At 35.3% G+C, this 26,778-nt stretch overlaps 2 protein-coding genes across 3 annotated transcripts in view; one reads left to right on the top strand and one right to left on the bottom strand.

Annotated features, from left to right (window-relative positions):
* The window catches only part of LOC106179125 (uncharacterized), an 89,564-nt gene that overhangs the window by 39,507 nt on the left and 23,279 nt on the right, over positions 1–26,778 (bottom strand). The window lies entirely within an intron of this gene.
* On the top strand, positions 943–26,373 carry LOC106179133 (uncharacterized). The gene is made up of 3 exons (XM_013562668.2): positions 943–1,405; positions 18,991–19,061; positions 23,884–26,373. Exons 1-3 carry the CDS (start codon positions 1,278–1,280, stop codon positions 24,165–24,167), a joined length of 483 nt encoding a protein of 160 aa, XP_013418122.1. The 5' UTR covers positions 943–1,277; the 3' UTR covers positions 24,168–26,373.

Here is a 26,778-nt window from a genome sequence, read left to right as displayed (position 1 = left end):
CCCTAACAGGTCACATTTTTTCTATAATAACATTTGTCTAAAGAAAAAAAGGAAGTAAAAAAAGGCTCACAGTGAATCATGCTGGGGTGGAGGGGGACATATAAAATAGTTAGTTTAAATGATAATGGAAACATTTTCAAACTTTTCCATAATGGCCACATCATTTTTTCTCCAGATGATTTTTTTTTTTTTTTTTGCCAAATAAAAATCTGAAATCTGCCAACAGTGGGAAAATATCATCCCTGTATCCCTCAGAACTTACAAATCTCCCTGAAGTGCCTACATTATCTCTTTCCCACTCAATTTTTTTTTCAAAATTTCAGAAAGTCTCCTACCCAGTTCTGGCCATTAACCCCTCTTGTCTGCATAACTGACCTAAAATGGTCCGGATTGTTCTGAGTCTATACATATCGAAAAGATATGCTACATTTTCTCCTGTTTCATTGCTTCTGTTTCATTGCATTGTTATGTTCCATAAAATAAGAAAATCAATACAATCTCTCTCTCTCTCTCTCTCCTCACCCTCCCCTCTCTTTTTCTCCAGCCCCAAGTTCCTGCCTTTATCGTTGTAGACTAAACCAATATACATGCATCCTTACAATCCCTGTATCACTTTAAATTCATTTGAACAAAGCTACCTTCCCTTCACTACACTGTTTCATATCCTTAGCAGTGGCTGTACTCTAACAGACAAATTCACCACCTCCCCCGCTCCCTGTTTTCCAATTCAGCAGGGGTCATCTCACACACTAGCATGTGTGTAAACACACTAGGCACTGACTTCCGTCTTTTCATTCATAAAAATATTCACCAATCAAATTGCTTCAGCACTGGCCACCTGCACTTGAAGGCGGATTAACGGGGAGTCTGGCCTCTGATTGGATGGGCAGTTAATTACCTGCACGCCTCTTTCCCTGTCTCCGTTATATAAACAGGAAAAGTGTCTGTACGCAGGCATTCACTTGTGCTGACTGTTACCAGTGTTTTGGTGCAAAAGCAAGAAGGCAATTCTGAAAGCAGCTTCCAGAGAGAGGTACTTTTACTTAATTATCACTGAGGAAGAAAAGAACTGATAATACAAGTTCACATCTGTGGCAATCCAGCTGTTAAACTTTTCTCAGTTATCCGAGCATTGCAAATCAGAAGTGGCACACGCAATTTCATTGAGAAGCAATTCAAAAGCAGATTATACATTATTTAATTCCACAAGCAAACAGTCAAACAAATCATCATCATCATTTTGACGAGTGACTGATACAGTGTCTACACAAGAAACAATGTATCATTCAAGAAAAACCATTCTGATGTGGATTACGTCACTACTGCTGTTGTTCACTGTGGTGTGTGGAATGCCCTTTGACGAAGCAATAAAAAATTTGTCAGATGAAGCAAGGGGAAGTGCAAGGTGAGGCATATTCAATTAAAAACTCAATACTTACCAAGTTTTAAGTGGTTGAATGCAATGTTTTAAATGCTTATATATTTGCAGAAGTGTACAAATTATTATTATTATTATTATTGTATTGTATTGTAAGCTGAAACAAATTGTGAGTTTTTTTATGGTTGATAAAATGTTTTATGACTTAACGCATATGCATAATATTTAAAACACCTAAACAATTAAGTGCTAAACACATTTCTGATCACATGGCGCTAGATGGAAGTGAATGTCTGTCAGAGAAAACTGAAAATTAAAAAGAATGATCTGGGTTTTGATAGAGTGCTTTGAGTGCGTAAACAAAAATAAAAAATGTAAAACTGACACCGAGTACTTTGGGCAAAGTGCCAAAGCATGATGAAAATCTGTTTTTTTAAGTGTCTTATAGCATTGCATTTGGAACAAAATGCATCAACAGCAAGATAAAAATCTGTTTGTTTTTCTTCTGGTCTTGTTAACTGCTGGTATCACTTCTATTCCATTAAGAGTAGGCAGTAGATATAAGAGTTCCTTTGTTACTATCTGACAGAACTAGAGCTGCATATATGCTTTAGCTTAAAGTCAGAGCTGAAGATGAAATTGATAATTTTTGTTTAGCAAAACACAAACATTTTCTGGAAAGAAAAGCTGTTTTTTCTTGAAGAAAGACAACATGAGCAAAAAAATTTTACTTTGGAGATTAAAAATAAGACTCCTAAAGAAAATGATACAAATTGAATACCAACTTGATGGACAATTTTGTGCAGATATTAGAGCAGATACCACCATGTCTGGTCAACCAGAATTTTACCTGATTGAAGATGAGCATCTTCTCCAACTGATTCATGATGTGAATTTTTTTTCTTTTTGACATTTCATTAATCTAGATTATCTTAAGTACATTTATGTTTAATCCATCACACTTCTAAAATATTAACCACAAGTTTTGCTGAACTGTCATTGTTGGGTACTTTGTCAATGTTAAGGGGTTCTGACAAAAAGAATATTACTGTGTATTCTTTAGTCTCTTCATTTAAAAAACCATCAAGACAGATAAGCAGCGAAGAGAACATTTAGAACTTCTTTTCCTGAAGAAATTATAACTGTATGTCTGAGACAGAAAGAGGCAGCTCAAATCTACTGTTAAAGTATCATAACAATTGAACCACTGTAATGTGATCCCTGTATTCTGCAAGGTGCTTTCATAATCTGCACCTCTATTGTCAGTTTTCTTTTTGTCAAAAGGAGATAAAATATCAAGTTTTCTTCGGATCGTCCTTCAAACAGTAAACATCCATTTGAAACCCATGTTATACAGGTTTTGCCAACTGAATACAGTTGTTCTTGAAGTGCATGATTCTATTTTTACCAAACAGCCTAACAATTCCAAACAAACGGAACAAAAAGCCAAACAAAACACAATGACATCATGCCTTTGCCCTGCATTCACTTCTGCAACCTGAAGGACAAATACTGATGATGCAATTTGTTCCTGCTACGTGGAGGAATGTCAAAACGCCAATCCAGTGGCTGCCACCTGGCGATACAATGATAGAAACTAGCATTGTTACAAATCAAATGTAACATATGCACGCAGCTGTAAAAGTGGAAATATGTAGGCGTAAAAAAAAGGAAATGATGTGTGAAGATCAGGGATAAAAACCCTTGCAATAAAAAGGCTACTGTGCTCCACTAATTGCTCGACTTGATAACAATGGAATCTCTAACCTTTATAATCAACTGCATAATTACTCATACATCCCATTAATCGATATAGCAGTTCATTACTTGTGTAGGCCAAGGAAGGAAAGACACCTAAATTATTGACTCCAGGGAATGGCATATGATACAGCGGACTTCCATTTAAGATGCTCAAGAAATGACTGTAGTTATATGCCATCACCATAACATGGTCTTGTGTCAGACAAAAAAATTTATCCAACTTGTAAGATTAACCAAACATTTAAACCCCCTTAAGACCGCACCAAATAGACTGACAATAGAAAAAAAAAAGAAAAAAAGAAAAGTGAACTGATAGTGAGGTATAGTGGGGGGGGGGGGGGGGGGGGGGGAGGGGGGGGGGCAACCATATATCAAAAATATGTTTACAAAATAATTGAAGAATTTATTAAAAACTTGAGAAAATTCAAAATCCAGAGTGGACAGTGAAAAAAAGAAAAAACAGTTGTTGCTCTAATGACAGTGTACATAGAAAGGTAAGTAAAAAAAAAACACACAAAACAAAAACAAAAAGAAACAGGGCACCAAGAGAAATGCCAATCGCTCCACCCAACCATCCCTTGGAATACATATCACATTGCCTTCAATGTGAGAGAAACCAAGTAGCAGCTGATGGTTCTTAAACCGCACCATAAATCACTTCAATACCTCAACCCTGGCCATCAGCTTGGCTTAAATCCAAAGACAAGTTACACAAATTTAAAAAAAAGCAATTGGTTTTATGTGCCTTCAAATCACAAAAAGCCATCACAAGAACAGGTTCTTCAGTGGTTCCTTTTCCATGTGTTTCACTTCCCTGTGTTTAAATTGGGCTGTAGACAGAAAGGACAGAGGCTAATATCTACTGACCATATGCCTGTCCCATACATCATTTTAAGATCAATTTATGACCAAAATGGCCAACTGTGACAACATATAAACTAGCCAATCTGCCATATGTATGACCTTGAATTAAAACTTTGCTCACTTCTAAATTAAGGCTATGTTTTGGAGTGTTTTTGCAGTTTGCATAATTCCAAATGATAATTGCTTTGAAGGACAAATTTTGAGCTTTGGTTTTGATATCTCTCTTCTGGTATCAAATTAAGACTTTCCATTTACTTGTAATACAATGAGGAGTAGGTTAGGGGAAAAAAAGACAAATTATGTAATCTAGACTTATTTTCTCATTGCTATAGATAGGTTTTAGAAACTGTAAGATAATTCAGCTGCACTGAACTCGTAAGTATGTAGAACATATTTCCATTTAATGGAATGTTAAAAGGGAATGTTACAGCCCCCCTCCCTCCCCCCCCCAAATAAAATATAATTATAATAATAAAAAACAAAATGAACTAGGAGAGTCATAGTGCAATGTCTGCTCCAATGAATATGAACCTATATAAGTTTAGGTGGAGGCGGACCAAACTACAGATGTTTCCCGTTTCCCAGCTGCTCCCTATTATATATATTTATAGCTGGAAGGCCAGGTTTAAACATATAACAAGGAAGTGGGCAATTTGCATTCCTTTTCTATTTTTTCTTTCTTTATTTTTTGTGTCCAGCTATTGCAATGATTAAAGATTCAACAATGGGCAATTAAAGAGGCACAGTGGGACGTTTTTTTTTTTTTTTTTTCTATTTTTCAATTAAATTTCCTGTTCATTTTCATTCACTTAGCAAGTGAATTAGCTCTCTATGAAAACAGCCCTCAAAAAGCCCCTTATCAGACAAACTGTATTTACACAAAAATAACCAATCATTATATGAGATTGAGAACGTAAGACAAGAATAAGCAATCCAGCCAAGGTGTTCCTCACATGAAAGCATGTGTATCACACTGGAATGCAAATGCCTTCATGTTTGGATCTTTTGTTCTCAATATCCATAAAAACTTAAGTCATCACTTGTTATCAAACTGTATGCTGCATCCACTCATTCCTTGCAGTAACATACAATAATGGCTCCATCATTACAAATGGGGGAAAAAATATCAAATTTTCAGATACATAAATTTGGAATCATTCAAAATACATTCCTATGTAGAAATTTGGTGCTTTTACTGTATGAAATAGAATTTTTCAATTATGTTGCTAGCACTCAGTAGGAATATTCTAATTTTAAGAATTTATTACTAAAAGAAAATATAATTTCTGAAAAATTCACAATTTTCCCCAGTTGAAATGATTGAGCCACTACAGTATATATCACTTGTGTGCAACTTGCCGAATTCACAGTATCTATCATATACTTCAAACGTGCAATGTGAGATTTCAAACACGAGCTCAGTTCCATAACATTTCAACAAAGCCCTGGTAATTGCGTGTAGGCTTATATCCTGACTTCATTAATCAACACACCTGTATCACCTGTTACAGATTAACACATGTTATCTACTTCAACCTGGGTTTCAACTCCAGTCACCCCTGATTCAACTCCTCTTTAACACTTTTAAGTAAAAACAGGAAAATTTTTTCACTTAAACATTAATTGATATTTCAAAATGCATTAATCTGACATGGTCATATCAGGTGAATAACTTTTCATAATTATCCAAAGACCCATTTTCATGTTTGGCGAAATTTCCAAAGCGAAAACATATTACATTGGCGGAGAATCCTCTTTTGACAAAATTTTCAAGACTGACTAAATTTTCAAGTTTTTAAAAAATGATACTCTTTTTCAATAGAAGACACCCTGAATACAACAGTGTAACTGAGTTCTTATATCATGCAGAAACTGTATCCTAAAATTTACAAGAGAATGCAGTTGGGTTCTTCATTCCCTATTACCACCAGGGTGTCTTTCAGCAGCCAGGGGCAGGTAATCCCACCCTGTATCTCAGTGTTCCTGCTGTAAAATCACCTCCAGATCAATACCTGTATTTTTGTCTTTTTTTTCTCTCTGAAACCTTGGGTGCCTTCCAACATTTCAGCATGATACAAGTATTTGAGTAATTGCCATTCACATCTCTTAAGTTAATTAATCATTTCACCGAGAGTTTTTAAAAGTGTGTACATTTGATCTAAAACTCGTAAAATCTATCAGCATATCCAGAGTGCATGTTTCCCAGGACCATAGGATTAAAAAAAAAAAACAAGGCAACATAGCAGTCATGACATTTATTCTGCCTCAACAAGTTGCGTAACTTTGAGCACATCAAATAGATCTTACCTAGGCTCATACTGCTGAACAACATCTGTGGTATTTCCCTAAGAGGAAAGAATGGCACTTATCAAAGCAAAAATTACAACAAAAATGCCCAGAGCAAAATGCAGCTTCTATAAGGAGCCTGAAACATTTTCACAGTTGGTGGAATGTCAAATGGCGTGTAAATGTAAGAGGTCGATACCATAAAATATCTAGGGTCTTAAATGCTGCCAAAAGATAATTTCCATCATTGTCTTTCCTGTGCATTTGTCAAAAAAAAAAAAAAAAAAAAAAAATGGAACCCTTGTCAGATGATATATTGTCTATGCAATATAATCCTGATAATTTTTTTTCTTTTTTGATTGAATGATACTTATCACACCATAGGATTTCTTCAAATTGTAATGTTGTTCAAGGTGAAAGCCCAGGAGAATAAAGCTTTTTCAAGGACAGAGAACAGTGTAAGATTTACAACACCTCCTGCAAGCCAAAAAAAAAAAGCCATAACCAAAACAATTGGAGTTTAGTTCCAGATCGCCACTACTGAACTACTTTTAACAACTGTTATGCAATTCTGCGGCCATATTGGAACGATTTTCCACCCCATTTCTCTGTGGCCATTAAGTCAACTTCAAGGTTCTCCTAAGCCTAAAGCAAACTTCATAGCCAATTTACAAGAGCTTTTTTACTCAAACTAGAAAACCATTAGCCACTATTGAAGCTGACAGACAGCTGTTCCCTGACAGGTTACCTATCTGCATGGGGTCTATCCCAACCATTGAAGTGCTTCTACGGATCTGGGGGACTTTCTACAGTTTTGAACATTTTCCTATTAACTAAATTTAAGTCTTTTATTGTGGGGAAACTTTCTATACATGTAGTTTGAATTCTCCAGTTCATGAGACTCTATAGTTTTTAGGCCTAGTTTGTGGAAATTTTTTCATGGTTTGAGGCTACAGGTTTGGGAAACTATTCAAAGTTTTAAGATCTACAGCTTGCAAAACATGTCTCAAGTTCACAGGACACTGTCTGCATTATTGAATACAGAAAACATTACAATGCATTGCAATACAGAAAACTTTCAGTTTGGGACACTGTCCAAGTTTTAAGCAATTTTCTAGAGATTAAAGCCTACAGTTTGGAAAAAGTGTCTTCAGCTCACTGTCTACTTTTCCACGGAAAACTTTCTACAGCTTTAATTCTACTGTCTATCAAGTTAAGATATTGTCTACGGTTTAAGGTCAATAGCTATGAGAAAATTGCCTCCGCTTCACAGCTGAGGGAATCTTTGTACCTCTTTGGGTCTACAGCTTTGGGTAACCTCAAGTCTTAGACTCCATTCCAATAGATTTCAGATCGATCTATCCCTGTGGGGACTCTCACTAGATTACTGTCAGCTTAGCCAGCTTAAGCGTCTGCCCGCCTAATAAAAGCTGTAAAGGGGTAATTAACTATGGTGCGCGCTCAGCTGATTGCAATTTAGCGTGAACCCCCAGGGAGTTAGGTCGATCTAAATCCTTGGGAATACACCCTAACAATCACACCAGATTCTATCAAATTCTGAGGCAAATGGAAAATGTATTGAGTAAATTTAAAAGTTATTTAGCCTTAGATGACCTGAAATAATACACATTTGGCCTTAGATTAAAAGGTGGGCAGATGGAGGCCTTTAAAGGGTGTCCTTAAACCTATTAGGGAAAACTGAAGAACTGTTGCTGGGGGCAATGTTCTTACAATAACCTAAGGGTATATAAACAATGGTACTCATTATTCCCTCATTTACTGTCAAATTTGGTCATAATTTGTACCATTAAAGCACATTTACCTTTTTTGCTGGCTTAAATTTAGTTTCTTTTAGGCTGTTTTGAGGGATTGCAGTTTAATAGTTAAGCTATTATGTAACAGAATCATCTAAATACAGTGCTTGACAGGACCAATTATTTTACCAAGAGCCACTATTCATTTGGTGATGCTTTGTTCATTGGACTCCATATTTAATTTAATATGTTAAAGAAGACATGCTTTAGCTTAATATAAGAAAGCAAATGTAAGCAAACGAGTAAATTCGCCATTATCACATGGTAGTGAGGACATGTCAGAAGAGAAAGCTGAAGACAGGATGCTCATTGAAACAGGTCTTAAGATTTTTACAGAATAAGCAGGGCACCAAATTATATCTCCGCAACTGAACTGTAAATGCACCCCAATATTTTGGGTTTGTAAAGAATAGTACATGGGTCCTCATCTCAGCACTTACTGATTTTGCTCGTTTAATAACTTTTTCAAAATCAAATAATTTAGAAGTTAATTTTCTTTTTTTGTGACAGGTCGGAGTTACCTTGCATCTCATACGTATATCACTAGCAAGTTGACTTACTGCTTCGGTGTGTGCATGCGTGCAAGCGTTTTCTTTTTTACATGCACTCCTAAAGTGTTTACAAGTTTTCAAATTTCAAACAAGTGCTTACTTTAACCACCATTAAGGTCACCAAAGCTGATGGTAGTTGTGGTCTCTTCCACGAAAGCCTTTATATAATATTTACAAAACGTATGCTACGAGTTTTTTCTTTTTCCATGAAGTCTCGAGATCCCGGGTACCGCACAGCACTAACCACTTTTTTTTTTTTTTGCAATAATTTCAACCTTACTTTTTTGAAACTGCTTTTTTAAACCAAAGCTTAAAGGGACCTTAAATGACTGTCTTGTCCCCAAGAGGTGACAAGCAGTGTAAAAATGATGTAAAGAGCAGTTTAAATGATGCATTTATAAACACAGTCAGGTCATACTTTTTTCATTGACGTTTTACTGGCAGAGATTCTGAATAGACTTTGGGATAAGAATGAAGTATGAATTACCGACATGGGCAAGTCTGCTTCTGCAAATCACACATATCATAATCCTGTGTATTAATTTGTTTACGAAGAGCTAGGATTCTTTGTAAGCCATAATTCCAGAATAAGCCTCAGCACAGATTAAGTACATCTCATGTAGACAGCAAGATTTCTGACGTTATAAGTACTCCCGACAGCACGATTTCTGACGTTATAATTATCTTTGGCACCGAAACTTAATCTTTGTTTTGTGAAAATTTCCGTTCCTTTAAGAAATAATTGTCAGCAGGCCTGTTGATAATCAAATTTGTGTTATGATTCTTAGCTAATTTTTGATGAGTTACAACAGAGGAGGCCGAAGCTTTGTGATAAAAAAAACAATAGCCAGGGGAAAATGGTTTTATTTCAAGGCCATTTCTGTTTGCTTTAATAGCTTGGTGGCTGTTTCTGAAAACTGTTAATTTTCCACTCATTACAAAAACACGACTTTTGGAAATATTGTAAGCCCTTTAAGGAATACGCTGTTGGAAAACGGCCCTGTATCTTGGTTTTCCACATATCTTGTTTTTGTCCACCCGACGGCTGGGCAAATGGAGACCATCGGCCCCCAGCAGAAAAGTAATGACATTGCAGTTGTCACAAAAACAAAGTTTGGGAAACAGTTGGTTAAAAAATTGAAGTTAAACATTAATATTGAACTTCAATCTTGCCTTGAAATGTTTGCTAAATTCACTTAGGTAAAAACAGGGTCCCATAGAGCAAAGAAAAAAAAACAGCTGATCCCAAACATCAATATTTACAAAAAATATCAGCCTTAAACAATGTTTGTCCAAATTTTACCTTAATCCAGTTCAAAAACATCAGTCAGATACTAAAGTTTGTTCATTTCATGATCAACATTTCTTAGAACGAAAAGCAGACAATCATGCCGAACTTATTATTTTCCACAGCAAGAGGCGTCCTGATTGGCTACAAACACTTCTTAAGCTTCCTTCTTCATTTTGTTTTTGACGTATTTTTTGCTATATTTTTTTTTAGCCAATAAATAAAGCCAAATGGCAGAACTGCAAAAAATACTGAGGGCAAAGATCCCCCGGTAACCAACAAGACTACAATTGGAGATCTCACAAAAACATCTCTGCAGAAAAAAATTCTTCCTTTTCCAAAAACTTAAATGTTCATGCCTGCTGTAATATGCCAACTTTGCCTTGAAAATTAACCAGAGGACCCATTAACATTACTGTCCCAGCCCAGTAAAATAAAATCCTACCCTACTTCTGTCTCGGCCTTGCACGTGCTCAAACGCACGTGAGTTTAACAGGAAAGACCTTATCTGCCATTTTTGTGCTGTTAAACCTCTTAAAATTTCATCAAGTGTTTACATAGTTGCTAAATCAGAAAATGCAAATAAAATGTTTCATGCTGATATTATGAAAACAATTTGTCAATGAGCTTCTCATCTTGTGTAACCGACGGTACGACCCCCTGCGTCTTAAGATGTTGTATGCAAAGTTATGCCATACTGTTCTTTTTCACTTAAGGGCTCATTCCCAATAAAATATTGTTCACCATAAATCGATCCAACTCCCAAGGGACTCCTGTTGAATGCAATCAGATTAACATGCCTCATTGTCAAGGTACATGAATAATCACCAGCTTTTTTATATTCTACTCAATTCCAGAGTCCCCGCGGAGTTGGATCTATTCATGTAGAATGACCGTTTCACTGGGAATGGGCTCTATTAAGACCTAAAACCCAATTTCTATAATGTACCAATGTTTGTGCCTTGTACCTGATCACAAAAAAAAAAAAAAGAAAAAAAAATTTACATTTGTTCAATTGCTAAAGAACTCATTTTTGAGTTAATCCATCACCAAAACTGTACAGTAATATGTCACCCCAAATTGAGTCAATTTTCGTTAAAAGGGAGGGGGAGGGGCTGCAACATTAACTCTGAAACATAGTATTGTTCTTTGATTTTGTTTTAAGACTACTATCAAGCTAATGTTCACAGAACAATTGCATGGATATCTCTATCCTGGCTATTTTGGTACAAAATCCTTATGAGGAAAGCCTGGGACTCCATTTTCTGCCTCTTAATGTTCCAAAGTTAAACAAATGTCATGCAATAAAAGTAACACGAGTGCTAATTTGGGGATATTTCCTTTCATGTAAGAGGCGCATATAGCTAAACAAGAGGCGAGCCCTAGAGAACAACTTGAAGTGATAATCCCATAAGAATAAAACAGTTAAGATCAAGACTGGAAGGAGACAGAAAATAGTATCAGGAGTTGGAAACATTGCTGTCACTGTTCTTGCAGGATATCTTAATGGTGAATGGTAATGACACAGGATCAAAAGAAAGCATGCAACTGGAAACAGCACATGGCAACCTGTAAACTAAATAAACTAGGCAAATCTAGCAAAATAAAAAAAAAAAAAAAATAAAAAAAAAAAAAAAAAAACTTACACGTGACATAACTCACCTTAGCACATGTGAATCTAAATGCGTCTTACCAATTCAGACGAGTAAGTGTCAAAGTCTGCCTCAAAGTCTCCGACAACTAGCATTACATTGTTATGGCTTAGTTATTCTTTTTTTCTTTGAGTTATAGGAAGTTCCAGATGCCCTCCTCTCCTAAATACATGAGGACCACACGTCCTCAAATGTTCAGGAGTATGTTTCATACAAGGCCGAAGATTTTGATCTTAAGTCAAATGGATAATCTAAGATAACCGACTACTCAATAACCCAATGTCAACTTTGTGGTATTGGTTTTACTGCATTTTACAAATCACTTACCCATAACAAATAAAAGTCTAATTGATTTCTGAATAAAACAGTTTTGTGCAACTGGCACTTAGAAGGGGTTATAAATACTTGCATTATTTTACAGATAGGATATGCATGGTTTAAGTTCATTTACTGATAATCCTTTTCCCTCTAACCTAAAATCTTACACCACACAATTTTTCATTTCAGTATTGCTAGGGACAGTCATTTAATTTGCAGCATTGATTAAAAGTAAAGCTTAAAAAGAGCAACTCCTGAATACAATGCCAAAATACAATCATCATTAAAATTTTGCCTTAGTGTTCCTATACACATTTCAAAAATTCTATTAAATTGAAAGATTGCAATAAACTTATCTACTGAAAGGATTAAAAAATGCAACCTATATTTAGTTATAAGTAATTCCAAAGTCCAAAGGGCACACGTCAAATATATCATACTTCCCCTTTTGGTTTGTGTCACAAGCAAGTCCAGATGGCTCTTCCTCCTCTCCTGGGCTTTCTATTCTTATTTCTGGTGCCCAGAGACCTTAATACTGTAAACCAAATACATTGAGATATAACCTACACTATCCTTTAAAAATACACTATAAGATAATAAGATTGTAAAATCAATGCATTTTGTAAAATTTTCTTTTTTTTTTTCATACACTGTTCTATTTAACTAGCATAGATTATTTTAATTATAATATAATTGTAAATACTTTCTTTTCCTTAATAAAAAGAAATGGGTCTATTTTAAGCAACATCTTCTGTCTACCAATTTAAAATACAGTTTTGCTGTTGGTACAGGCCAGTCCAGATGGCCCCTAGGCCCACGTACAGATACAACTTAACCTTTATTTTCACAGAGTATATTGTAAATAGTAATGCTATTCAATGTGAAAAACAAGCCCTTGCCTGTCTTTACACTCAATAATATTATGGTACCCCGTTTATTTCTGGCCATGCCTTCTATCAACTGAGCTGACCACTTGTTTTGCAAGTTAAACTGTAGGCAGACTGCTTAACGATTTTAACTAAAGGATTAAAGAAATATAAGCATGCAGTTATTTAAAAAAGAACAACATTTTATATCGACATCCTTCATTGTTGGTCTCTTTCTAACAACTCTCTTCATTTTAATGCCAACAAAAAAGTTGTGATGCACGGAGAGGAGTTCAGTCAAGTGCAGTGTTCTAAATAAAACATTGGTTCACTGGTAACAGCAGGGTCAACATATTTTTCGTGAAGGATCAGAAAGTTGCTTTAGGTTGCAATCCCAGCTGAGTTATAACTTGACTTTGTGCACACCGATTCAGCATATCATTTGATAACTGTAAATGCATACATATACCAAAAAGAATGGTGCACAATAAATGTGGTTAACACACACACACACACATGCACGCACGCACACAAACACACACACCTGTAAAATGACTGATAATAAAAACCATTGTAAAGACAATCAAAAGGGCCTCATTGCATGCCCACTTCCCTTAAACATTTTTAATACGGCTGGCAGCCTTTCTCTGCAAAAAGCAATTTAGTCAGCTAAGATCTATAGCCGACTTTGGTGTAAAACGGACTTAAATAGTAGTATAAGAGAAGACCTAGGTGTGTGAGAGCTTTCAGGCACAGGCGTCCTGTCACATAAAATAATAGAGATAAGAGTGAAAAAAAAAAACCCCACTCTATCAAATGATTCCAATTAAAATAGCGTGCTCCCTAGGGTGATTTGTTAAGGGTAAGAAGACAATGAGAAGATACTAATAGCTCTTTCACTGTGCATTATAGCAGATGCCTTAAAGGTTAAATTCAGAAACATTTTGCAAATATGAACTCTAAAGGCATATTCCCAACCAAGATGGGCCTAGCTAACTATACAAGCATGTTCCATCGTAGCAGACAAATCAACAGACTGAATCTAACATGACGAGCAGATTCTAATTCTACAATGGTCAGTAATAATTAGGCCTAACTGATCTGGTTTTCCAAACAAAATTGTTCTAATTAGTTGCTGTGGTCATAGAAAGGAGGCACAAGCATTGCTTTGGTTGCAAAATGATATTCAATGACCGGCTCAATGATCGGCCAGTTGTCAGCATGTTTTGTTTTGTTTTGTTTTTTTTACTCTCAAATGGGCCATACTATGGGATACATAAAGGATGCAGTCTAGTGAAAAGGGGGTTCTACTCTGATCAGCAGACATAATCAGCCTGCTGAGACTAGATTGGCACAAACGGGTTGAGCCAACTTGTGTGGAAAACACCACATTCTGGAACAGACAGGCCAATTTCCTAGAAATCCTGTGCTTAGGATTCATAATCATCTGCAGCTTAAATGGGATATTAGGCTAAGAAAAGACTTAATTAAGTGGTACTGCAGGTGTTGCTGAAGGATAATAGCCATCAAACAAATTGAAAACAAGAAGGGGAGTCCATAAACCTTTGAAATAATGTTTGTTTTTTATTGTGAGAGCAGATTGTTTGTTTTTCTTTTTTTTAAATAAAGGGCAAAAAATGGAATAAAAAATTGTGAACTAAAAATAGGTACTATCTGCTGGTAATATTTACCAACAAACGAAAAAAATCGGTATTCGGTATGAATTTATTAAATTCGATCACCAAACAAGAACCTTACCTCAGCACGAAATAGCTGCAACACAGTTCTCTTTATATTCAAATTTATTAAATTCAGATACAAAGAAGAATGACTGCCACATATCCGTTTACGTAAAACAGTGTCTAAAATTAATAGACGAAAAATCAATATTGCGGGTTGAACAATGGACTGCTGTCGGAGCCTATATGTTTCATTTGACAGTTACAATTGAGTTTAGCTAATAATAACCAAGCAGTAAATCCAAATGTCATGTTCCATCACTGATAAAATGATCAGATAAAAAAAGAAATATCTTATTGCAACGCGATCAGATTAGCTTATTGAACATACCTCTCACTTCAAGCATTGCTTTTGCTAGGTGAGACGAAAATGTAAACCTATCTTCAAGGGGGGGAATGAAAATAAAAAGAAAGAAAAGAAACAGATATTCATTGACATGCAAAGGCAGTATAGTCTGCCATAACTATACAAGCCTCGGATTAATATAAATTAAGATTGATCCGATCGCCTGTTAACAACCTTTCCAATTTCCTCCACGGCTACCAGTATTGTGACATAAAACACGTGCAAATTTGCATTGCTCCTGGCAGTCATCACCTAGACCACCTTTTGCATTAACAAAAAAAAAACCTGAGCGGAAATGTTTGTCTCGTCTAAATCAGGTGAGAACGTTTATCATGGGACCCAACACCTAACTTTGATTGATCCCATTCTGTGGGGACACTTGCTGAATGCAATCAGATGTACAAATTAACATGCATCCTCCTTGGTGTTGGAAACAAGAGGTGTGTTAATCTGCTAGTCTGATTGCATTCAGCGAGAGTCCCCACAGAACTAGATAGATCTACATATAGAAGGATAGTTCCATGGGGAAGATGCCTCTAGACTACACTGGTCAGCCTTTCCCCCTAAATTTCAGCAAATTATCCTTCTATAATTTGATCAATAAATGTGCAATTTGAAAAAGTCAATTATTTGATAAAGTTTACCTTATCAGAAAAAGTCAATCAGTTAATTATTTGATGAAGAGGGCATTTTTTCTTTACATTTTGCACCACAGGTACAATACTGTTTTTATTTGTAGCTGCTTGTAAACACATTTTACTTCTACGTCTCAAATGGCACATTAGTGTTTTCCAGCATATCCTTACAATAACATTTGGAGTGGCTTCAAAATATTTCACACTTGACTGACAAAAAACTATGTGCACAGTTGCAGAACAAAGCCTCACATAATCCACCCAAGACTAAAAATAGAACATTCCTGGTGAAAATAGTACCCTAATTACTTTGAGGCAGAACCAGGCAGGGACCTTGTAAAATGCCTCGCAAGAAGCTTTCTTTCTTCCTGCATTTTTAACGAAAGGATCAAACGATTTAGCTGGAAGGAAATATTATATCAGGGGCAGGTTTGGGAGCGTAAATAACATGTTGGTACCGTCTGCTGAGTCAAAGGTGACAGATGGCAAAGCCACTGTGGTAACATGCCTCAAACGTTAACAGTGCTGTAGCAGACATGTCTGTTTATATGACATTTTGAAACCCACCAGTCTTAAGTTCTTCCTATCTGGAGATTAACCTGTGGTTCATAGTGTTCCGTCTCTTACAAGTGCTCCTATATGCAATACATTGGTGTTTTCTGGAAACATCCACAGCTGGGCCCCCTTGGATTCCAACTGGTGGCCCCAAACCTCATTTCCATCAAAGATATGATTTCACCTGCAATGACTGGGGAGAACGTGTCGTTGATTTATGTGCATAATTCATCTGAAATATCTTAACCAAATTGTCTTTTTTTCCACATATTTCTAACACATTTTTGAGAAGTCATTAGGTTTACGAAACATGTATTTTCTCAAAAAGCTGTATCTGTTTTCAGCAAAAGCCAAATATTTCTTGAACTACTGCCTTTGAGTCACAAATGCAAAACAGAAATTTGGTTTTCAAATGAAAAATAACAGGTGCTTTAGTCCCTTGTATGCCCCCCCCCCTTTCCACCAACCTTACTTGGGGCCCGGGTTTCTATTAGGAAAACCTAAAAGGTTGACCAAAAAGGGTAACAGAGAAAAAATCTTCCTTGCAGCTTCAGGACTAAATGTCATTGCTAACCTTTGGTCTTAATAGGGCCTTTTTTTTTCAATTTGGCTCATAGAGCAATGAGAGATGAAAAAAAAAAAAAACTGGAATCTTTCCTCTAATTGCAAAATGCTCAGGAGACTATAGACGGCCTTGAAAGCAAAAATCACCAATTATTGAATTGTTCTGACATCAGTGAGAACCACACAGGAATTAAGTGATACTGAAGTACTTAAAACCAGAGGAGCTTTGATTGCCTTCATTAAGCCAGGAAGCTCCAGCTGAGATATAAAGGTATGCCAGAAACACAGAGAAACAGGCAATAATTACAGTCTACTATAATAGACTAAGAACTGGAATTTATCATTGTATTCTGCCCATTAGGTTTAATATTTAGTGATACTGAACTGGTTTCAATCAGCCCCCCCCCCCCCACTCCTCCTCTACATAAGTTAATTAGCTCACTCCTCCTCTTCATAAGTAAATTAGCTAAGAGAGATGTTTTACATTAGAAATTACACAAAGTGCACCTTCAGAAATGTGCTTCACGCAGGACTCAAGCACAGGACAGTAAAAACAATGATATATGTATTAGCCTTTAATTCTTACCCTTACAAAATTCAAGGAATCTTATGCATCATTTTCATTCCTTTTTTCCCAACATTTTCTTTAATTACTTAAACACATGGGTCTCAGTCCTGATGTGATACATCCTTGGTGGCTGCATATGCTTCTTTAGCCATCCTGTCCTGGGCCCCATCATTCGAAAGAATCGCATATTGAGAATAGCGATATCACAAAGAGGCTACAGTGTATTATATGGGGCGAGTATGGCTAGTTATGGAATCGAAGCGCTTGCGCTCCGTTGCAATGCGCGATGCTTTCGAGTAAAGAGGCCCTGCTTGGCATCCTTGGGTGTTATACGGTAATGACTCCGTCTTTTCAATGGCAGAAAAATTATCAATCTTCAGATACATGTCATCATTAGAATATGTTTTTGTGTACCATATGTGGTGTTTTTACTGTACAGAATAGAAAAACAAGGTGGCCTGCCTTTCAGTTTTGTATCTATCACTCAATAGTAATGTTCTAATATCAAAAATATAAAACTTAAAAATTATAGTATCTGTAAAATTCAGACTTTTCCCCTACTGAAAAGATCGAATAACTACCATAGTTACATAAACAATGGAAAGCCTACATTTGTAGCTTAAATTTTGTCAACTTGGAAAAATTGTGTGGATAACAGTGGGCTGTAGCTCTTGACGAGTGACAAGTTAATTTGGAGAAATACTTCTGAAATAAAAAAAAATGCTACTGTACAATTTGTTAACACAGTGGATTCAGTTTGTATATAAACAAATCACTTGAAGCTAAAATTAGTGAGCTCACTGACTTGGGATCACACCTTAAATCCCTTTTTGGATAATTTTTTCACATTTAAGAAAAAAACTTAACACGCTAGTTAGTCAGGAAATGAAAGAAACAAATTTCAACAGGAAGTCATAGCTTGAAAGTTACTCACCAAAGACATAATATTTCATGAATTTGCTACTAATCTGTTACCTGATGGTGTTATGTATTATAAAGCCTGTGTTTATATCATTTGCTGCAAATCTACATCTGTCATTTTATGCCCATTGTTATATATACTGCTAAACATGCTTTTTATCTATGAAAGAAAATGGGATTTTCTTCTTTGTTGACATTTTTAAACAGTTTTATCCAGTTGTGCCAACATATAGTGCTCTTTGCTGTTACCAATGTGGTTCCATCAATTTGCTTACAATATTGTTTCTTCCACTGTTGTCAACTCAGTTTCATTCATTATAGACAATGTGGCTTTGTCTGTTGCCAAAATGGTTCCATGACTATCCATTGTTGCCAACATGGTTCCATCCGTTGTGGCAAAGTGGAACTATCCATTTCTATGATGGATCTATCCATTGCAACATGGTTCCATCTAGTGTTGCCAATGTGGTTCCATCCATTGCCAATATGGTTCTAATTGTTGTTGCCAATGTGATACGTCCATTGTTGGCAATATTGCAACATCCATTGTTGCCATTTTGATTATATCCATATATATCATAACATTAATGAGGTGCTATCAGGTCAATTAAATTCCAGCTCTCTTTTCCAATGATATATTTACTATAAATTGTAGCTGATGTGGTTTTATCTATTACTGATGTGGTTTTTTTCAGGCAAGTCCAAATTCGATTTTGTTTTTAGGTTTTCAGTTGCATTTTTCAAAGACAGCTCAAACATGGACATCAAGTAAGATCTCTGAACATCTCAATTCTTACTTCAGACTTATAATCATTAAGGAAAGCTTCAGCCATATAGTGCAAAACTGAATAATTATACCATTCTTTTAAAATTTATCATTACAGAGTAACAAGAAGATCTACATGGGGAGGTGACAGTTTCATTGGAAAAGAAGTGGACAGATGCTGTGAAAAAGGTAAATTCCAATTCATGTTTTCATCTATGGGAAATCAGGGCCTCTTTCACAGAATTACTGAAGCTGATCTGAGGTCTGAGCAAAGACTGCTACGAATTTAAGTTAGTTAAATTTCACTAGTATATTGTTCCGTAAGTCTCAGAGATAAGATTCAAATTTGTATAGTGGGCTATCCTATTTCAGTAGTCTCAGATAAGCAAAAAAAAAAAAAAACTGTGTTTATGCTAACAAGTCCAAACTGCCCACTCAAAACTACATTTAAAGGTCGATTTTTTTTTAATAACTAAAGAGCTGGTGCATTTTACCATAAGATCAAAAATTTCAATCTAAAATTTTCTATCTTTCAATTCTGACTGAAAATATTTCTCTAGTAGTTAATTTTAATGCCATAAATAATGACTTTGAGAATTCTGAAAGAAACAAACGACATGAAATATAACTATGAGAGGGCATCTTTCCCCTTTATTTCATAAATTCCATGCCCAACTTATTGAGAACAAAGAATATATTGTATGTGGGAGAGCTGTGTGGGAACCCCCACTGTATGTAGAGATATACACAAAAATGCCACAATACATCAGAGCAAACAATATTGTGGGGGTTGGTGAGAGTAGGTAAGAGATTTTCGCATTTCAGACTAGTTAAAACTGGAGTGTAGCAATGACAAATGGCAATATATCTTCCAGTCAATTACCAGATCAATCCAAACCGACAAGAAATGAATTTATTCCATCACTGACAGGCAAAGCATTAATCTTGTTTAATAATAATGATAATAATAATAATAATAATAATAATAATAATAAACCAATCTCAACAAAGGTGTACAGAGGCATAAATGGAAACAAAAATAACAGTATGTCCTTTTGCAACATTAACAGAATCTGCAAACAACAGAAAAAAACCTTGGTAGTTACTACTCCAATATTTCTGTCTTACACTTCTTGCAATCTTTGTCAGGGGATGATGTTATAAACCAACATTAAGTTCTTCTTAGAAGAATAAATCAAAGTAAATTTGCGTGCCCAACACAGTTGGTGGCATTCTTTGCTGGACAAAATATTTTGGTCTGTCAATGGTATATATTTTTGGTAGCCAAAAAATCACTGTTCTCAATCTCAGCTATTCATTATATTGCAATAAAACCTTTGCAGGAGGATGGGCAGGATGACCTTCCCAAGCCCCAAAAAAGCTTAAATTGTATGGAAAAAAAAATGTGATCACTGTTCTCATCTTGGCTATAATTGAAGATCCTTGGGGTGGATATAATAGGGCTTTAAAAAGCTAAATATAAAAATATAACAGAAAAAAACTTTGAAACCTTGCCAAAATTTCATGAGGCACATTCCTAACTGACGATAAAACATTGTGGAAGTCAAGTCGTTAGTCAATCAGCTTAGTTTCTCTAATAGAAAAAGAAACTACCTACTCATACTACCATGTGGTTTCTGCAATTGGATTCTTTTGCTTCCAATGTGGCTCAACCAACTGGCACGCAACATTTTCAACATGTGTTTCAATTACCCACACACTAAAAAATTGCGTTGCAGAAGAATAAAAAAAAAGTTTCTACACAGTTAATGGCAGGTCACTTTTTCTGTGACCTGGGTCGTACAAAACCTGTTCCTCCCCACCCCTGCCCCTCTCTTTCATAACTTGTTGATAACTTCAACTCCAATATCTCGACTTTCACAACAAAGCCTGTCATTTGGAAGTTGGCATTAGTAACTTCCTGTAGAACTCAGGATCAATCCAGTTTTGCAGCATCCCGCCTCTCGTGTACTTCGGGGTATTTATTTTCCTTGCATCTCATATTTGCAAAGCCGCAAGTTATTTCTTTTTGAATCACTCTTCCTTGGTAGGGCCTAAGGTTATTTCTTTTCAAAGCACATTGTGTTTATAAAATACTGCATAAGCTAGCGAGGTCATCGGTGATGAAACTAGTGCCGACACAGGGTCAGAAACTGGGCTAGGCCCGTTTATGGGAGGCTGCGTTCACAACTAGCCTAACTTGATGTAAGAGAGGCCATGCTCACAAATATCCTAAATTTAATAAGAGAAGCTTCGTTCACAATTTATCTTATTACTAAGCACATATGAAAGGGCGTGTTTACAAGTAGTTAAAAATGACCATGAGATTAATAAGAGCCCAATTTCTCTATCATAAAATTAATAAAATAACTTTTACAGCACATCTGTATATAATCTTTATTAATATTATTATGCTTTTTTTTACATAAATTCCTTTTCCTTCGCTCTCTCTCTCTCTCTCTCTCTCTCTCTCTCTCTCTCTCTCTCTCAAGCACACATCCATGCAACCTCATCCTGCAAAAAAAGTTTATCTGAATAATAGCATCTGAATATCCCAACCAAATACCCTAGCTTCCAAGGATTTTGCCGTTTCATTTTCCAAACATCCCAACACGCAAATATGCACTTCCTCAATCCAAATACAAGTTTAAAAAGGTTCAAGACCTCCTTCTGATCCACCTGTCTACCTATGAAAAAAAAAACTCATCATCGCTTAGAAAATAGCTCTCTCCCCCCTCCTATCAAAAATTGATTTATTTCTGTTCATTTGCAGCACATGCTGACTTCATCTCTTCCTGACCTCCAAACTAGCACTTCCTTGATCTTCAAATAGTTTCCAGAATATATTTATACATCAATCCTGATATTTCTGACCTGCTGCTATAGCTTCAGGCTGGTCTAACAGGTATTAATTAGTAGTGTCAGCCATGTTTGTCTGTCTGAATAGCGGAGTAAACCATTATCTAACACGAGTCTGATATCCATTAATCAAAGCTTTACACCACCTCGTACAAGGTGGGATCTAATCATTAACTCATTCTAGGCTCTTTTACCTTTACAGAATATTATCTAATATTCCCTGTCTGGGAGGGTTTTCTACAAGATGTTACAAATAGAAAACTGACTATTTGTAGACCAATCTTATAAAAGTGTTGGGCATTTACTATATATCTATTGTACCATTTTATGCCACTGAAAATCCTCTACATCATCAATTCTGTCTTTGCATATGTCGATCTTTAGAAGCACCTTTTATGTTAATGGCTTTATTTATTTTTTTCTTAAAACAAATCATGCAAAAATACAGTTATGAAGATGTCCTGATAACTGACAGACTTTTTGCTATATTTTAAAGCGATTTGTATTTGAGGCCTTATTTACTTCTACCACTGTGCATTTATAACCAATGTCAATATCATTACACAATTATATCTTCACTTGCAAGTAAATGATGCAACTTTTTCTTCTGGTTAATTTTTTTTTCTTTTAACATTACATCATCATGGCATTCACGTCTGCCCAATGCATCCATCCTAACTCCTATGTACTGGTAGCAAAATATGTTCCAAATGTGATCACATTGAACACTTAATGACAAACTAAAGCCTTTTATTTTGCTTTCATTCTAAGAAGAAAAAGACAACAGTAGCTGTCTTAAGTAGAATCAGATTTTGTACTTTCTCAAAGTTGCATAACGGAATAAGTCCAGATCATCTTATTATTCAACAGTAGCTTAGCAACTCGGACAAATGTGTAACATAAATAGAGTGAAATCAGTCGGTTGGATTTGACATTAATTAAATAGCTTAACTAGCCTGGTTTGATTGCATTTTTAAGCCATAGACACCTCTGATGCCAAGCCCTTAGTTAAAGTATTTGACTTTGGATAGATTTCATATATATATTTTCAGGTTATTTCTTAAGCACGAACTGGATACTTGGACTTAAATCAGAAGTCCAGAAAAACCTTTATACAAATGAGTTTTGCTGCACAAAAAAATACTTTCAACAGGAAATCATTAAATGTAGAATTACTTGTGCATGATTAATTTTGAAACCCTGCCAATGTTGTGACAAATGTGCCACTTCAAAATATTAATTTGTTCAATAAATCAAGAAAACACATTTTTCTAACAAGGATTCATGTGTTTGGCATGACTGCTACTGCATAAAACAAAGAATGAACAGTAAATTCCCAACAGGTATTCACACTACGTGATAGCTATGATGTTTGAATGTGTGTGTGAGTGTGTGTGTGTGTGTGTGCGTGCATGTGTGTGTATGTGTGAATTGCCTGTATAGTCCACCTATTTTTAAAATTTACACCAAATCAACTCCTAAAAAGGACTACTTTTTTTACAATGTTGACTTTTTTTTTCAACTTTCCAATATATCACATAACACAGTCATAAAGACCTTACAAAATGCTTGTTGGAATGCTTTGTTTATGGCAACCAAATAGTATACAGTAACTAAATCAACAGTCATTACACCTAGAATTTGAAACATCTAAAAGAAATAGAAGACTGCAGTTTCTTCATAAAAAACTAACTTTGTCTTACTTAAATTCATCACTGACAGACGATTTCAATATCTAACTCTAGAATCTTATTACACAGCATCAGTATAAATCATCCACTCTGTAAATGATAGGGCAATTTCTCATGTTTCCATCAACTCACATATTGCAATATTTCACCCTGTCGAGATTTATCAAAATGATTTTAATCACTCACGAAACAAGGCCTTCTGGCAGGAGCCCAAATAATTTCCTTTTCTTTGACATTTAAATCATCTGTTTTACATTTACTAACAAAACATTGTTCTATAATGCATACAATGAATCAATTTTGTTTAAATTAAGTAAGAAATTACAGTACTTCATTTTTCTTATATTTATTTCTTCACCCCTGCCACCCAAAACATGAAGTTATGTCTTTCATTCGATATATTCAATGTTTTGCATTTTTCCACAATTCAAAGTTATACATTTAATTTTTCTTCTCCCCAGGTTACGATTGCTGTGAACGGCTTATGCCTGCCTGCTGCCTGTTTGACCTTCAATGCTGCTACGACAGCATCGACAGGTTGAAGGATTGTTGCATGGCTGGCACCCCTAAGAGCGAAAAATGCTGTCGTCAGCTGATTTTCCTCCACGATACATGCTACGGACATGAAACAGGAGGGCGTAAAATGCACTGCTGGATCTACATGAGCCGAACGTGTGCGAAAAACAAAATGTTACAGGAGAACTTGGTCTGCAACAAGCGCTACACATGGGATGTTGTGCAGTGAATGGAATAGCCATTTGCTTGAAATAAACACAAGCATATCACCTAAAAAAAAAATTCAGAATGGATCAACTGAATCCTACTGGCTGTCTCGATCCATCTTTACAGTTTGGACAATGTTGAATGTTCATTTTAGACTTAAATCACTCTGCAAACTATGTGGGTTTTTTTCCATCATTGCCTACCATTATTAGCAATGCATGTCATATTTCAAAGACTTTTCTTTCATAGATTGCGTCACAGAAACAGCAATGCATTATGGGAAATTGGAACATCCCACATCAGTGCTCAATCCAACTTTCACAGACTTTCGTGTCTGCTTGCATACTAAGAACTGAACTCTACTGAACTTGGCGAACCTCAAGCTATTAATATGACAATATACAATATCTGGGTATTCTTCAATACTAGGCTGTACTCACAATGAGTGAAATTATATGGTTCTTAGAGCTTAATTTATGTCATCAATGGTTGGTAATTATCAGCCACTTGCCATGCTAGCACTATGCCAGAGAAAGTAAAAATTCACAGACTATATATATTTTTCTTATCCAACTGATCAGTTGTTGATTGGTGGACAAATGTGTTAACTTGGCATCCGAAGTGTTGTGGATTTTTTTTTTTTTTAAATCTTTTACTTGATTTCTACTTCGTTTATTCATCTACTTTTTAAAATCCATCTCCTTTTTACAGGGGCTACCTATACTGTACAGATGCATGTAAAAGATATGTTATTTTTTCTTTTTGAAAACATTTTAAAGGAAATATATCATAAACATGTGGACATAGGCTTTAATTTTGCAAAAAACACCCACCTTCGGGGAGATGTTTACAGATCATATCATCTACTTATATTAATTCTACAGTCAACACGCATTTATTCTCAGCAATTTGATAAATGTATTTTTTTCTTAATATTGACTCATGAACTGCAAAAACGTTTAAGGTACTTGGATTCTTATTAGGAAATATCTATCAACATATTTCAAAATCCTACCATTTTTCAGGTATTGAAAAATACTGGACAATTGCCTTCAATATGAAAAGTATTTATTACATATTCTAAAAACAAAAGGTATACACTTATCTAATATAAGGAACATATAACACACTGACAATATATAGCCATCAATCTTATAAAGCCATTTATGCTGGCTTTATGTTTCCCATAAAATCTTACAGCTTGGGGACTATTTTACAAAAAGTTAGTTTTTGTGCTTAGCTTAGACTGCTACCATCAGATAGCTAACTACTTAAAGTTAACTTTGCCATATAATCAGAGCATCTTACAAACAACTGGCCTTTATGTGTAGTTGAAATGCCTCAATGCAACTGAGACAGCTAAATCTTAAGCAGTCTTTCACCTTTAGTTGTATTGTGAAATTAACCCCCTCCCCACCCAAGTCCTCTCATCTCTAACGCACAAATCTACAGAAAGAAAATAAATTTCCACAGAATAATTTCTTCTAATATTTATCCAGAAATATAAAAGATAAACAGCTATAGACTTACAGACAGAGGGGCCATTCTTACTAGCTCGTGTACATTAACTCTAGGGGGACACTAGCTGAATGCAACTAGCTACTCTTGGCCTTAACTAGAATTTAGATAAGCTGGTGATTTTATGAGTATGTAAGTCTGTTAATCTGATTGCATTCAGCAAGAGTCCCCGTGGAGTTACTGCGCACTAGTTAGTGCACACTTACCCATTCAAACGGCCCCTGAGAGTAGCTTTACATAAAAAGAAAACCAAGTATAACTTACTGATTGATTAGACAATTAAGTAAGAGATCGGTTATGAATCTTGCTTTTAGAGGAAGCCAATCTCCTTTTTATCTGACACTGACAAATGGCATCCTTTTAGTTGGCAATGTTGGGTTTTTTTATATTAGAACACAGTATTTTATCAAATTCTTGAATTCAATCTGCAAAGGCAAGCCGAGGCAAATAATGGGAATCGATAATTAAAAATGATGCATGTTCTTTGTAATATATTACAACATTTCATTCTTATTTGCAATGAATGCATCAATTCTAGAAGTCTGTAAGTATACTAATTATACGAATGATACGTTATGTTTAAAATATTTTTCTTGAATTCATATTCAGGAGCTTGTAGTATTTAACTTAGATTTTTCTTGAAAACAATTTATTTGTAAATATGGAAAAATATATTTTTGTGAAATAAATATAACTGTAAATCAAAAATACCCAAATGTGTTTGATTCACATTTTTAATTTTTTTTTTAATATTTAAACCAGAAATATAAAACATGTAAAAATTAATTTAAATAAATTGAACTCTCCTCTCTCGATCTGAACTATGGAATTTCAACCCCCCCCCCCCCAACAAAAGCCCGAAAATTCAAAATTCAGTGGGGAAAACCTGTTTATTACACGATTATGAATGAGTTACAGACAAAACCATCCTTGTTCCTTTTAATTAATTACCACATCACGTAAAGTTAACTTTGGAAAACACTACTAGTTTAATCAATTTATTTAGTCTGATATCATTTCAAAAAGACCAGATTACTGGCCAATAATTTTACATGATCGAAAGGAGCCAACCTACCTGTCTGACATCGAGTTTATTTTTGGCAATGTAACAAAAT

Source organism: Lingula anatina, chromosome 10 (genome assembly GCF_051362555.1).
Source record: "Lingula anatina isolate TDL-2025a chromosome 10, LinAna3.0, whole genome shotgun sequence".
NCBI lineage: Eukaryota > Metazoa > Brachiopoda > Lingulata > Lingulida > Lingulidae > Lingula > Lingula anatina.
This window is presented reverse-complemented; position numbering and strand designations above follow the sequence as displayed.